At 42.3% G+C, this 16,133-nt stretch overlaps 1 protein-coding gene across 3 annotated transcripts in view; it reads left to right on the plus strand.

The window, feature by feature from the left end:
- The window catches only part of PLEKHM3 (pleckstrin homology domain containing M3), a 91,507-nt gene that overhangs the window by 37,451 nt on the left and 37,923 nt on the right, over nt 1-16,133 (plus strand). For all 3 annotated transcript variants that reach the window (XM_069860838.1, XM_069860841.1, XM_069860840.1), the window contains one exon: nt 5,266-5,459. In XM_069860838.1, coding sequence (XP_069716939.1) covers nt 5,266-5,459 — 194 coding nt within the window. The remainder of the gene's footprint in view (nt 1-5,265; nt 5,460-16,133) is intronic.

Consider the following 16,133-nt stretch of genomic DNA (forward strand, 5'->3'; position numbering starts at 1 on the left):
GAAAAAAATAACCAGTAAATGCCCTATTAGAGAAAAAGCAGCTTCCTTGAAGAAGAAAATTTGTCAGATGGAGAGATTATTAAAAGGTAGCCAGAACCTGCCATCAGGAAAATGATAGTCTTGCGACATGAAATGCGAGATTCTTCAGAGTTACAAAGCTCTTACATGTGGAGACAAAACCCCCTTCCTTTCCTAGAAGCTAGGAATAAATATTTAAGAGTTCTTTCTTTGGACGCTTTTGCCAAGGAATAAAATTGCTAGCTCCCAGTAGCCTGGATATGGGGCAATAGGATGGTAAGGCAAGACCTCTTATCAAGCTGTCAGTAATACTGCTAAGAAAATAAACTGTTTTGTTTTCTTAACCTGCAGGGTAAAAACTCTGCTCTGTGGTCCTTTTCCTGTGGTCTTGGTGTAGGCAGCTGAGGCACAAAAGGAAATGGGAGTTTTAATCTTAAACATTCATTGAAAACATAATCTACTGTAATCTCATATAATAGTGAGAAGTTCTCAATTAGCACATTTTTGAGACAGGCATAACAGCTATGAAGTGGCTTGAGAGCACAAGAAAATTCTGTGCTCTGTGCTGAAGTGCTCAGAGCGGTGGATTTAAGAGAGGAACACCATCCTGTAGGCAGGAGGACACTACAGCATCCCCAGCTATTAGAGCAGAAACTACGGCAGGTAGGGAAAGTGAAGAGGACATCGTGTGCCACAGTGGCAGTGTGACAACTGAACCGAGGTCACTGATTGGATCTCCTCCACTCAATGCCATCCATGTATATAGCATTAAAATAATAAGTAGTTCTTGTTACTTTTGTGGAATCTTTGGGGTTCTCCCTTTTCTGTTGTGTTCTGCATGTATGTCTTTATTTCTGTCCCTGGTATACGTCCATGGGAACTAAGCAGTACTTTTCTGAGGCAGAGCACATGTTGCCTGCACTTACACATCCACATCTCCTTTCTCCATTTACAGATAAGGTCTGATGTTTATTTCTTCAGTGCTGGCTGCTGCACTTAATAGTTAAAATAAAACTGCATGATTCCTTAGTAGTGTATGGATTAAAAGTGCTGGTTTGGCAAAGACAGATAACTTGTCCCCCTTCCTTGAGGTGATCTTGGTAGTAATTATTTTCTTTGGGCTCATTTTTGAAGGAAGATGACTTGATTTGTCAGCATTTCATCTCCCATAACTGGCCACTGCTCCCACACGAAGCTGTGCAGCAACATCACAAAAAGAAAGTAAACAGCAGAGCTTTTCCTGAATGCCCAGCCCTGCACAGGTAGCACAGCAATGCCTGAAAGTGGAGTTGCTGCAGTGGAAGACTTGCTTCTTGAATGGACTTGGAGCATACCTCAGAGGTGTCCTGCAGGAAATGATGGTCAGAACTGAAGTAGGGCTTCAGACTTCAAAAGCTTCCATGTTTCACACAGTCAGTCCACAAAATAGAAAGAACGTGATTGAAAATAAAAACCTGTGCTCCTTCTCACTGTCACTTTTTCCCCGCCTCTGCAGGGGTTTCTGGCATCTGTCCTGTCTGTTTCAGGCAAAGCAGCACCAATAGCTGCTCTGGGACATAAGCTTTCATGATTTCATTTGCCTCTTGTTCTTGTGGGAGACTTCAATCTTCCTGATATCTGCTGGAAGTACAATAGAGCAGAAAGGAAGCAGTCTAGGAGGCTCCTGGAGTGCGTGGAAAACAACTTCCTTGCACAGCTGGTGAATGAACCAACAAGGGAGGGTGCCCTCCTGGACCTGCTGTTTGTGAACAGAGAAGGCCTTGTGGGGGATGTGGCAGTAGGAGGACGCCTAGGACAAAGTGATCATGAGATGATAGGGTTTTCTGTTCTAGGTGAGGTGAAGAGGGTGGTTAGCAGGACAGTAGCATTAAATTTCCAGAGGGCAGACTTTGAACTCTTCAGAAGGCTGGTTGGCAAAGTCTCATGCGAGACAGTACTTAAGGGCAAGGGAGCCCATGAGGGCTGGGAGCTCTTCAAAAAGGAAATCCTAGCAGCTCAGGAGAAAGCCATCCCCATGTTCCGGAAAAAAAGCCAGCAGGGGTAAAAAACAGCTTGGTTGAACAGAGAGACCTTGAGTGATATCAAGAAGAGAAGAAATGTTTATGGGCTCTGGAAGAGGGGACAGGCCTCTTGGGTGGACTACAGGAGGGAAGTGAGATTGTGTAGAGAAAAAATCAGAAGGGCTAAGGCTCAACTAGAAATCAGATTGGCAAAGTCTGTGAAAGATAACAAAAAGTCTTTCTATAAATATATAAATAATAAAAGGAGGACTAGGGAGACCATACAGTCCCTATGGGACGCAGAAGGAATAACAGTGACAGGGAATGAGGAAAAGGCTGAGGTACTTAACACCTTCTTTGCCTCAGTCTTTAATTGTAAAGAAAGTTGTTCCCTCTGTGTACAAACTCAGGAGCTAGAGGAGCAAAATGAGGCTCCCATGATCCAAGAGGAGGTGGTCAGAGCCTTGCTAGCCCAACTAGACACCCACAAGTCTATGGGGCCGGATGGGATTCACCCAAGGATATTGAAGGAGCTGGCGGAGGTACTGGCCAAACCCCTTTCCGTCATCTTCCAACCGTCCTGGAAGACTGGGGAAGTCCCACTGGACTGGAGGCTGGCTGATGTTGTGCCCATCTACAAGAAGGGTCGCAGGGAGGATCCAGGAAACTACAGGCCTGTCAGTCTGACCTCAGTGCCAGGGAAAGTCATGGAACAGGTGATCTTGAGTGCTATCATGAAGCACATGCAAGAGAACCAGGTGATCAGGCCCAGCCAACATGGGTTCACGAAAGGCAGGTCTTGCCAAACTAACCTGATCGCCTTCTATGACAAAGTGACTCGACTACTGGACGAGGGAAAGGCTGTGGATGTATCTTCCTGGACTTCAATAAAGCCTTTGACACAGTTATGTGTCAGAAATGTTAGCATCCGTCCTTGTGTGACGTTTAAAGCTAAAACCCTATTGCACTTTGCATCTTCTCTCTTTCTGACTGGGTTATTTAATAGGGTTGTCTGCTCTGCCCAGTAAAACTGGGGGACTATGAGTATGCTCGTACATGTATTAGAATATTGGCTGGTAGCAAGCTGAATTATTATGACTGCCTGACCATACTGTTATAAGACTGCATTTCAGCTTCTTGTAGCTTTGCTATGGTTTGCAATGTGAGTTAATGTTTTAAATGATCTGTTGGCCTGTGTCAGGCATGCGGAGTGTACCAACAGCTGCCTGTCAGCCAGTGATGCTGGGCAAAGCTGCTTTTCCTGCAATCAGTACCCTGCAGGTACCTTGTATTGGCAAGGAGAATGAAAGGTTGGCTGCGCTCCTCTCTCCTCAAAGGCTGCGTTCAGACTGTGCAGCACCAGAGCCGCACAGCAGTACATTATCATAGTGCACATGTAATGCAAAGTCACTCAAGTGATCTCAATCCTGGTAATTTTTTTGTTTCAATACTCCCAACGTTGCAGCCTCAGAAGGTTTGCCTAGTACAGGGTGCAAGTGTAGTACTTAGGCAGTAATCACCCTCCAGTTCGCAGATAGCAGGGCAGGTGGCTGAGGAGCAGTGGTTTTGAAGCAAGGAAGACAGACTAGAAAGAACACTGGGCACCACGGCCTCCTGGCAGGAGGTGCTAGTCACCTTCATGTGCCTCCCAGGGAATCACCGAATATGTGGCTTAATTTGCCCATTGATGGAAGAGGAATACTATTTACTATAGATACAGCAGTTGTGAGGAGATTGCTGAGATATTCCAGCCAAATAGTTTAGTGATTTTAAAAGCAGGTTGTTGAACTGCAATCTCTCTTGTGCACTGCTGTTAGCATATCTAATAGAACATCAACATGGCTAGTGTTAGAAAACTTGACCTATTTGGGGTTTGTAGACTTTTGTTCTATAAAATCCAAGTTATCTGTGCTGCTGCTTACACAGCATGTTACCTGTGCATCCATTCAGACAGCACAATTCCTTGTATGTGCATTATTAAAAAAAAGAAAAATAAAGAAAAGTAAATTAGATGTTTAATACAAATAGCCAAGATATTTAATACAGCTCCAGGGCCTGGGAAACCTATGGAGTTATGGTCTGCTGTATTTAAAATTGCATGTTGTATTATCTAAGTAGTTATTGGTGGGAAGGCTGGCCTTGGCATTATTTCTTATATTTTTGTTATGCATTGTGGAAAGGCTCCATTTGGGGCCAGCTTTCCCTCTAAGTAGCTAGTGACTTCTGTAGCTGATAACTTGTGCTGATTTTGGTGCTCTTCATAAGGATGTTTATTGCCTTTACTCTCAAGAGGCTATGAGGTGCCCTTTCTCCTTTTGTTAGCCTAATCCATCCCTCCCTCACCTCTGTGTAAACACTGATTTAAAGATCCAGGAGGACTAATTTAGTTGTGGAGTGAACAGTATTTCTGTAGCACAATTTCACATGATTTGCAGCTCATTTCAGATAATCCCATAGTCTCTCTTCCAGCTGTGATAAAATGCAGAAATAAGGAATGAGAAAGAATTTGGCTTTCTCACCTCAGAAGCAGGACTATCTTCTCTACTGGGAACACATGTCCTGTTAGTTTATTGAGATTACAGTAGCTCTTTGTAAGTGGAGGTAGAACAGAGCACTATCATGAGAAAGGCATAAGAAAAATTTGTTGCATGTGAAACGTGAGTAATACCGGTAAAATTCAACTTTATTTATCTGTATTTTATAAAACACCTAAGTTGATAGCTGTGCTCCTGATAATTTTCTTTTACATAATTTTAACCATATTGGCTGAGTGTGAAACAAATGGGAGTAGTACATTACACTCGAGTTCTATACCCTGGGATAGTACAATGGGATTGGATTTGCAGTGTGTGTTTCCTCTTCTAATGTTGTGCTTTGGCACTTGCCTGATCATTGCTTCTTGCCAAAAAGAAAACAGCAAGCAAACAGAAAAATATTAGCAGGGAAGAAACTTGTTAGTCAGTTTCTAGACTTGAAAAACATCTAGTAAACTATGTTCCCCTGCAGTGAAAACATGTATCTTTGGATAAGTAAGCAATTATCTCATACACTTAACTTCGGTAGTGTTGTTGAAGTTTGACTTGGCTATAAGCAGAGAAAGTTGTATTTCTCTCTGCTCTGTCTTCATCTGTTCTTGGTAACAGTAAGTTTTCAGGTAGAAAAAATAGCTGTCAGATCACAGAGGGGAAGATCTGCTTAAGAAGGGTTGGGAGGAAAGCCTAGCTAAACTGGTTGCTGTATTTTTCAGGTATCAAAGCAAGCCAAAGAGTTCCTGGAATATGTTTATGAGGAGCCGTTGATTGATATCCAGCAGGAAAATCCCATGTTGTACAATCACGTTGAACCTCTGGCAACTGTTGTCCGCCTGAGACAGCAGCTAAAATCTCTCCGAGCCTATTTGTTCAGCTGCAGAGCAACAGTAGCGGAAGATCTACGTAGAAGGTAAGAACCATAGACAACACAGAGCGCAAGGATGCAGGTTCTTTGTTGTGTTGCTTTCCCTCCCCCTCCTCCCTCCTTACAATCTAGTTCTGAAGGTATTATCCGTGTAGAAAGATGTTGTGATTGTATCTGACTTCCTTGGACAGCTGGGTTGTCTACTGACCAAGAAAATGGTTTACAAGGTCTGAGCGTCTGAAGTTGTTCTTGAAAACTGTTAGCCCAGGAGTCATGCATTGTGGTGAACATCATCTACTGCTCCTCGGTCTTCCTGGCTGTGCGATAGTGTTTTCAGTCAAGTGTAATACCTCATGATCCCTGCCGTGGCATCACGATCTGGTAGCCACTGTTGGGACCTTTGAAATGCCTCACAGTGTGGCAAAGCATGAAAGAGGCCAGAGTCAACCACCTGTCCAGCACTTCTGCTCTCTTCTGTGATATGATCTCGCACAAAGGCAGAGGCCAGATGTAGTCCCTAGGCATGTGACCCAGCAGCTGATTTGTGTGACACCAGAGCGGTTGTGCTCTTGCTCAGCCACTATCTTTTCCATCCACGACGTGGCTATGTTGAGTGTTTTGTTTATTGGAAAACACATAGTTGCAGCACAGAAGAAGGTGCTTCATATTGAGTTTTCTGTGGTAGAAACAGTAATTTTATAAAACTTCATTTTAGAAGTGCTTTATCTTTGTTCATTCAGCTGCTGCTGTATTTTCCTATCAAGCTAAAAGTAAACAATATTCTTAAAACCATCAAGCCACATTTATGACCTTAAAAAAGCCAAGTTACTTCTGTTGTGGATCTCTGAAAGAGACAAGGAGACGTCTCTGCCCATGTCGTACTGTGAAGTGAGTGGCTTTATACCCCAAGTTTGTAAGTATGACAAGACTGTGAATAAGAAAGCCACTGCTTTGAAATTATGATCTGCCTAAAAGGCAAAAAAAGCACATGACATTAGTGGCAGTATTTTGAGCATGATGTTTCAGGGGTGGGGGATCTGAATTCTCCGTGAGGGAGAGGAGGCCACACTAGTGTCTTTATCCCAGGTAAGGGGTGAGGTGATCTGCTGTTAGGTACATAACCTCTGTCATTGCTTTGATGAACTACTGAGAACAACTAAGAGATGGATATAGCAATAGGTTTCTGGAGTGCGCTACTGAGTTCTTGAGTCAGCCCCACTATGTATTAACATGTGTTTGTGTCTTACTGCTCAATTCCTGTCATTTGATAGGGCACCTTACAGCATTTTAGAAATTAGGATGATTTTTATATTTTAGTTCTAGAGGATGGTATTATCTTGCAGAATTGTTTTGCTGTTCAGCTATAATAACTTTCCTTTAACATCCTCTTCAACTGCAATAGAACTAAAAGAAGAATAAGATATGTGAAGGCTGCCATTCACAAAAAGTGGAAGAAAAGAAATTATGCTGTCTGATTAATGCTGAAGAAAAGAATGCCCTGATTAAAACAGACAGGAGGAGGCATGAGACTGTATGGGCTTGGGTAAGGGACAGAAAGACAAGAGGTCAAAGGAGGCCTAAGCAGAGAAATCAATGGACTAGAGACAAAAGGCTGAGGGGAAAGCCAAGAGAAGGAGGAGATTCGAAGAGGGAAGGGATCTTAAGAAATTAAGAGTTAATGAAGAAACCAGGAAAAAGAGGAAGCCCAAAAACCTGCCTCCAAAAAGGAGACATGACAAATGCTGAGGAAATGGAGGCGAGAGGGTGGACAAATATTATCATAGAAACGTGTGTGTGGTCTTTTCTTGGGGCAGGGAGGAAAGAAAAAACCTCCCTGTGTCAACATGAAACACCTAGCATGGCAGAAGGGGAAACTAGTAAATAATCCAGATGCTCCCTTTCCTTATCTAAGGGTTCCTTCATACTGTCTCAAGTTAAAGCTGTCTGTGGTACAGAAGATCCCAGCCCAAAGACGGGTTTGCTTTTATACTAGGGAAGTGTCTCCAGTTCGGTAGGACTTGTTAAAAGTGCTGTAAAAGCCATTGAAGGAGTGTATATAACACGGCTTAGTGTCCAGTTCCTTCTTGGTCTGTGAAGTCTCTATCAGGGTGGTTTTGGTGCTCAGCTGGTCCCTCAGATCTCCTATAAGAGATTTGCAGAGATGGAAAGGAATAAAAGTTCTTTTCCCAGGAGGAGTTATTCCTTGCTCAAAACTGGTCCCAATGGCTTTGCTTTCTGCATGTAGTATCACAGTGTGCAGACATTCACTATCAATATGATGGCTTTGTAGAGTACAGCTGAAGAGTAAACGAAGGTAATATGTGATTTACGTTTCCCTTTGGCTCACCACGTGGGCAAGCTGCAAGAATAGGAGGAGTTTAAACAACATGGTGAGACAGCATTCCTAAATTTAGTACTGTTTCCTAGTTAGAAATGAAAGACTAGGGGAGACAATCCAGTTATCTGTCCTGCTCTAAAAATATTCATTTTCTGCTTGGTCTTCACCTTAATATGTGAATGACCATTAATCACAAGCAAGTGAACACAGCATCTTGAAGACCTGTCAGACCCATATAAACAGACTGAAACAAACTGTTACCATTGCTGTCTAGGGAGAACAGACTGATTAATTGTATTGGCATCTTGCTGCCTTTGGGACACTGATAGACCCTGCCTTATTAGGGAAAGGCAGATCACTCTGAGGTTCCTTTTATTAATACTATTTGCATTATCATCATCTTTAAATCTATACCTTGCTCTTGAACCAAGATTGCAAAATGAAGATGGCAATGAAGCTGGAAACTCTTGGTGTCCTCTGTGAAGACAAATCTGTTTACAGTGCTTACAAGTCACTTTTCCTGAAGAATTCCAGATGGCTATAAACCAGGTCAGCTCAGGATCCAGTTGGCCTAAATGTGGAAATGTTATTTTTAATGCTTGGTGTGCATAATTAGGTACTTTGGGAACTTTGAAACTTGGCATCTAGCAGACAACCCAGGGCTGAACCACATTGTGAACTTTGAAGAAGCAAGTAGAAAGAAGGAAAGAAAAGAAGGAAGGGAGAAAGGAAAAGGCGCAGAAGAAATCCTGAAACTAGCTGGAAGGCTAACAACAAAAGTGGTCGTCATCACTTATAGGATTTGTTCTCACCTATTGCTCCACTGAATTCAAAGCTCTTTATATATTTTGCAAGGGAAAAAAGGGAACTCAGACTGGCTGGAATGAGAAATAAGGCCCTCCAATGGCGCGTATCAGCAGTGTTCCTCTGAGAGTAGTTGAGACTCTGAGTCTGTTGCTGAGCTCCCTGTTTTACAAGCGACATTATTATGCCTGGTTTGCTGTGGCTGTCACCTTAATATTGCAACAGACATAATTTGCCTCAAATGTCTTTACTCAACAAGTTCTTACTTGTTTTGGTTGCTTTGATTGTGCGGATGCTGTTCAGGCAGAAAAATACAAGACCGAAACCTAGAGCAAACAGAGAATTAGTACAAGTGGAGCCGTACAGATCCTACCACCACCTGTAGATTGTGGAATGATGAGTGATGAATGAATGGCACAGGCAGACGAGATGGAGTCAATAACACTGATAGCTGGGAAAGAGCGAGAATCTCCAGACCCATTAAATAATGAGGATATTTTGTGAAGCCATGCTGAATGATGCAAGTTTTATTCTGGTTTTGATTTCTTCCTTTTATCTCGACCCATAAGATGCACTAACAGCATGTTCATATACCACAGTCTCTTTTCTTCTGTCTTGTCATAGTTGAAGGCTCTTCAGGTCAAGGAGCTGTCAGAATGATTTTTGGGAAGTCTCCAGGCACCTCCATATCTGCTGCAGGGTAGGCTAACCCAGGTCAACCTTGGAGCTCTCTTTGGGCTTTCTGTTCTCTCAGCTATACACCCAAACTTGCAGTTCAGGCAGTGTTTTTAGACAGATGGCAGTGACACAAGGTAAACGTTTTGTAGCACATACCCTTATACCTTAATGCTCCTTGCAGTGCCCTTGGTCTTTGAGTAAGTCTTCTGAATGGTAGTGAGGAACTATATGGAAAAATTTCCCTCTGTTACTCATCTCTGTCTGATACCATTTGTCTGTCAGCTCTAGAACTTTTACCTAGCAAAACTCTAGTGCTGGATATTACCTGGTGTCTTACAGGAAGACCAAATTAGAGCTTGCTGTTGCAGCAGGAGGTTAAAGGTACCGCTCCTGTGCTGCAGACGTGTGGTCCTGGCTGAGCCTGCTGGTCTGTCAGCACGATGCGAAACAAGCTCAAATTCAGTTATGCTGAACAATAGAGTCCTGTCACTTCCTACAGTGAGGCCTTAGACATATCACTTCTGACACAGGAGTAGATTACTTTCAAAATATTTGTGTGGCAATTGGGGAACCTGTCTAAACACATCACAGGAATCCTGATTGATCTTATGCAATCACTATACCACCAAATACCTCACGTATGTGAAGATGGGGCTGTGTCATCTTTTAGACCAAGGAAAACAGAAGGCCATTAAGTCATGTCCAGACTGTTAAAGGAGACTCTTTTCTCCTCTCTTTGCAATGGGTAGGCCACTTGGAGTATGGGAAAACTCAGAGCAAGAGAACAAACACACAAGTTGTGACAGCAGTAGACTGCAAAAAGAAAATTTGAGCAGGAATGGCATAGAAGTATATGGTTTCATAGAACTCAGGAGTCTGGGTTAATGGCAAGACTAGCAGAAGAAAATCTGTTGCATGGTTGATTGGAAAGAGAGTAAGAGAGAAACTCATTCAAAGAGAATATGTGGATAACCTGAGAGAATCCAGTGTTAAGACCAAATGACACACCAAAGTGAGGAAGGGTGAGAAAATAAAAGCAGAGACATGCAACCCAGTTGTTGTTTTACGTAGATACTGCGTCCACATAGGCATTACAGTAGCTGAAAGAAAGTGTGCCTGTTGATGGCACACAGACCACCTCTTTGCTTAAGTGCTTGTGTCTTTTTGAAGAGTAACTGTACATGCAGGGTCCTTACAAGTTAACATCTTAAGTATTTGGCTAAAAGTGTAGGGGATGGAGTAAATCTGGACTTGGAGCTTTTATTTCAAATAAGGGTAATAAACAGAGCTGGAGCAAACAGATGTGTGCCAGAGCCAACAGGGTGGCAGGGCAGTACTGCTGTCTGTTCAAGTCCAGGGAAGATTAAATGCACAAGCCAGTGCTTTACCACAATAAGCATCCAGCTGAGGAGCATAGCAAGGTGTATATGCTAAGTTTTCCAGAATACACTCGGGTCTTTCAGTTCATGTTACCAGTCTAGGGGACTGTATCTAATTATCAAATGTATCGGTCATATTAGACATCTTTCAAATTAGTCTCAGCTTTTGAGACTAAATTGCTGTAAAAAACCATAATGTTTTAAAAAGAAGTTCCTGTTAGCTGTGGATGTTCAATATGACTTGTGCTATTCTTATCCTTGTGTTTTTATATCAGAGCTTCCAGCAGCAAACTGTAAGGGTTCAGAAGTGCCTGATAAAAACAGAGAGCATTTTCTTATTTTTCCATTTCAAGTTAATTGGGGGATCTAAGCTATTTTGATTTAAAAATGAAACTCTGTGCCTCTAATTCACCGCATCTCACTTTTAGTAACAACGGTATTTGATTCGTGAGTTTGATCTGTAGTAATTCTTGTCTTTCACAATGTTGTCATAACCTTGTTCAGGTAACCACAGAAAGAGAGAGTTAGTGTACTGCGTTTTAATTGAAAATTTATGTACTGGTTCAGGATTGCTGATGGATGATAAAAGTAACTGTTTTAACGTAGGGATACTCATAGTGAATTTCATAACAACATGAAAAAATACCTTACCTGAACATGCTTGCTGATAAATCTAACTTAAGTGTGGGCTGAAGATATTTAGGAGTGGCTGCTTCCAGAACATAACCAGGAGAGCGTTCAAACCTCATGAGTGTGAAACGGTTCACAAATGTTTTATCAAACCCACAGAATTAGAAAAAATCATTAATATTGTGTAATAACACAATGATTAGATAAATAAGTCATGTTTTGTTTTATTTTAAATTCTTTCATTTATTTTATTTTATTTCAATTACTTATTTCATCTTTTGGCTTTCAAATCACCAGGTTTCCCAGGGCCCTACTTCCCTGAGTAACTTTTTTGGCTGGAAAGTTAGGGTTCTCCTTTCCCAACATACTACCAGGAGCTGGGATTTTCCAGGAAATACGAAATCAAAAGCCTGAATAAAACTATAAGAATTTGCAACACTGGAAAAAAATCCTGCCTTTTCCCATCTCCTCTGATGCTTTTCTTTGCCTTAAATGAACAGATTCCATGTCAAATGAATTGCAAGAGAAGACCTAGCAAGAGCTGTTATTTACCCAGCCATATAAATCTGGGATAACTGGCGATTCACTGATATCCCTCTTGTACTTTTTAAATCAAATGGTAACTGAACTATTCGAGCTCCTGCCAGTGAGATCGGCGCACACGCGGTTGCTGCCGTGTGTGTCCTGCTGCATCTGGTGGTGAGGCTGGCTGCGGGGCTCCAGAGGACCTCTTGCCCCTCGTCTAAGGTGGAAAAATCCATGGGAACAGCTGTCATCAGCATGTGCTTGCCTGTCAGCTGCTTTCATTGGCAGTGTGCGATGGTAGCCTAAAAGTAAATTGGCAGCGGTGTTAAGTTGCATTGCCAGCGTATGAACTGTGTCGGCTGAGGAAATGGACTTGGTACCTGTGGTGCTGTGCCAGCTGTGGGTGTAGCAGCTTCCTGCAGGGGGTGGAGAGGACGTCTGAGTGTGGCTGTGTACGAGACTGGTGCATCTGCGTCTCCTGTGAGTCACAACTCAGTCATACAGTTCCCAACCTGGTCAAACAAGATGTTCCTGGTTGGCGCATGAAATTGTGGTGCCAGCTTCCTCTCCCCCCTCCCATCCTAGATTTCAACAGGCTTTTTGGTACAAAAGAGACTTGGTCGTGCCTACCTCCCAGCTAACTTGATCTCTTTTCATCACGCTGTAAAAAGAAGAGTTCGCTCTGCTTATCACGTTTGTACTTTGGTTATACTGTCAGGCCTGGGCAGATTAATTGGTTGTAGCTTTAGCAGAGCTGTCAGGGTATTTAACCCGTTGGAGAAAAATTACCTAAGCTGATGATAAACAAGCTTTAAATGCAGGGCAATTACTTAGTGCTAACAAAGCACCATGACTATACACTTTGTCCAAATGCAAAAAGCAAAGCTTTATCAGTGGTTCTGTTTGCAGGAGGACACTAACAGATAACCTTTGTTTGTGCAAATACTTACCTGATAAGATCATCTGAAAGGGAACTGATGAAATTTCTGGTTCTAGCTTGCCTGAAGTTTGTGCTTCAGATTACAAAGTATCAAACAAAAAAATGATAATAATGATGAACTGAGAGTGCTCAATTCCTTCTTTTAGTTGGACCAGAAGTCTCTGATGGTGGGTTTCTTTCCTGCTTGCATCAATTGCTTTTATTTCTAGGACATAACAATAAAGCAATTTAGAGACCTTTAACCAGTAGGACTTTGGATTTCATTGTTTGCAAGAACTGGCAAAGTTATAGGGCTGTTAGCATTGAACTTGGTTTGTTCATTACAGGCTTAACCCTGACCGGTAGCCAGGGTTTACAGCCCAGCAATTGTGTGACTCACAACTGTTCTGTTTTGCATCAGTGGTGAAACTGGTCTGGGAGTTTCCAAACTGTGAAAGCTTAGGAGGTGCTTTTAGTGGGACGTGCACTCAATACCATTTGCCTCTCAGGGGGCACAGGTCACATTCTGAAGCAGCAGAGGTTTGAGTTTTTATTGTGATGAGTCTTAACATGTGTTTGACCTCTGTCTAGCTCATTCCAGCTTCTTTCTGTGTTAAGATTTGACTGAAAGGACGCTGTTTATTGAATGCTTTTAATTGACCAACTTTAAAAAGAAAAAATCTCATTTGTTATAGTGCATCGATCAAAAGGTTTACAAAACTGACATCTTTTATTTTGTTTTCAAATAACTTATCAGTGATTTCCCATTTAGTGTTTGTAAAGGGCCTTTATATCAAAGGAAATATAAAATGCAAGCACGTGTTTTTGTCTTTTTGGATTGAGGCCCTGTATTGACCCAGGCATGTTCAAAGATCCATCTCGTGCAGAAAGTAAATATGTATTTTGTAGTGAAATATTTCTAAGTGCAGTTATCTTAGCCTGGTCTGCGGTCTTTGCCAGATTTTTAGACATGAATGTGATTTTAGGTTAGTTTGGATTCCATGTAGTACTTTGGATGCTGGGGTAATGATGTGGTGCTTGTGTGAGCCCGTCTTGCCTGCTGTACACTTACTTTGGCTTCCTTTGCCTGGTTTCAGTTGCAGTTGACAGGGGGATGGAGGTGGCAGACATTAAGTTCCTACTAGTTACATGAGAGGAAGCGTCTTGGTCAGAAGCAAAATGCTCTGAAATAGTCCCGTGTGTCCCCTACTGACAAAGATTTTATGTAAGCCATCCCCTCATTAGGCTCAGGGAACCTGTGCAGACAGGCAAGCCCTTGGAAACCAGCCATCCTTCATTTTCTTGCTCAATGGACTACTTGGGCAGTGTGGATTTCCAGCTCCGACTGATTTGCTTGCATTTTATGATGAGGTTTAAATGTGTTTGAGTTTGATATTCTGGTGCCTCTTCTGCTTTTGTTCCCCAGTCTCTAGATGCTGACAAAACTAGCAATAAACAAACGTTGTTTTGGGAGGTGGCTTCACAAGTTATGTTGAGGTTTGGTTTTTCTTTCCAAATTGGACTAATAGAAGTTTTCTGGAGGAGATTTTAATTGTAGATGTGCAGCACAGCAAGATGTGTTTTGAAACAGCTACTCAGCTCACCCTAAGTGTGGTGGGGGCACAGCATTTATATTTTAAATGATCAGAGACTGAGCTGTCTCCTTTTAGGTCATTTCAGTGGTTTTACACTCACGGAGCTGTGTGCTCTCCACCTTTGGTGATGTGAGCAGGTGTTGAAGGAGTGTTTGTATTGGAAACCATTCAGGAACTTGTCTGGTTGCTTCATAAGATATTTTGTAAATGCTGTTGTATCTGTGAACTCTACCTTCTCAGCTGTTTTTCTGTGGCCCACCGCAACCAAATGGTGATTTTTTTTCAGGTCAATAGAAGGACTGAGAATCTGAAGCTGAACTAGCCTTACTTACTGAGGGTTTTTTAATGCCTCAGTTTCCATAGCAATGGAAATAAGCACTCCACTCACTTGAGTGCTGGGTATGTGCATGTGTGTGTGTGTGACTTTCGTAAGACTGGGAGGGCAGTGCCTACTTATTTTCCTGGAAATAGATTTGGAAGAGAGGAGGAATGTTGGATGCTGGCTCTGCAGAGCTGGTGCTGCAAACTAACGTATCTCAGGGAGGGGAACAGGTACAAGGAGGGGATGACTGTCACCAGGGCATGTGCTGGCTGAGACCCCCCCGACAAAAGGAGTCCATCGATCATGAGTTTGTTTTTCATCTGCATGCTTTCTATTAGGAGTTAGCACTTGCAGGAAATAAATGCAGTCCTTGAAGGCAGGGGAACGTGATGTTAGTCATCGATATTAGTCGTTGACAGTTTCTGCCTTATGGGCTATTCAGGTTATTTCCTGCAAAAGGAAATCTTTCATTAGCTAATTATTTTCCTAGGCAGTGCAGCGAGGGCATCAGCAAATAATACAGTTCCTGGCAAAGCTACTGCACTGTTTAGTGCCTGCCTGTGTTATCAGGGGAGGGAGAATGATGGAAAAATTTTAATGAAAGAAATTCTGTCAGAGCTGAAAAATGCTTTAAAATGCTGTTCAGAGTGGACTCCTTAGTGATCAGTTTTAATGAATCTTCTATGTGAAATGGGTAATATCAATATTGTATGTTGTCTGGTATCTGGATTTTGACTGTTTTCTAGTGCTCTTTGGCATCGTGCCAAATTCATTATGACGGTGTGATGCAGCAGAGCCCCTGAAACATGTTCACTTCTAATAGGAGAGAAGGTATAAGGGGGAAAAGGCAGCTGAGAATTAGGTGGGTACAGCGGACATGCTTAGTGAGTCAGAAGGAGCAAGGGCACAGTCCTGCTCCAGAGGAGTGCTGTAAGATTGGCAGTGCCCGGTTATCGGTGCCTTGCTTGCAGGACTCTTCTCTCTCCCACCCTAAAAAGTACAAAAGGCGTGTGAGGCTTTGTACCCCTCACCTTAACAGCAGTGAAACGTCCCTCCAAGACAGCTTTGAAAGCATCAGTTTAAGGTAATTGTTTAAGACATCTAATGGAGTAGAATGAACCGAGGTGCTTCCATTATTTCTTAGATTCAGTGTTCTGTCAAAGATTGCTGTTCGTACTGTTTTCCCTGCTAATCTGCGGTTTAGCTAATTGTGTTGTGGCAGCTTCTACAATCTCTTCTTTGAGTTCCCATGTACTTTCTCATTAGTCTCATATCATGGTCATGTAAGTTCATATCGATATCTTTGGCTTTCTGATCATTTCCAGTGGCCTTTCTGTTCACTGCCATTCAGTTCTACTATTACAAATCACTCTTTGCTAGAACTTTGTTCATGCGTTTAATAATATCAAGAATTTCTTGTCTATATTGCCTTAAAACTGCTTGATTGTAACATAGGAACTGAGTTCACAGTTACTTCTCTAAGCAACATGTAGTGTAAAGTAGTTGTACCTCTTGAGATATTTGGTTGC

Source organism: Phaenicophaeus curvirostris, chromosome 7 (genome assembly GCF_032191515.1).
Source record: "Phaenicophaeus curvirostris isolate KB17595 chromosome 7, BPBGC_Pcur_1.0, whole genome shotgun sequence".
Taxonomy (NCBI): domain Eukaryota; kingdom Metazoa; phylum Chordata; class Aves; order Cuculiformes; family Cuculidae; genus Phaenicophaeus; species Phaenicophaeus curvirostris.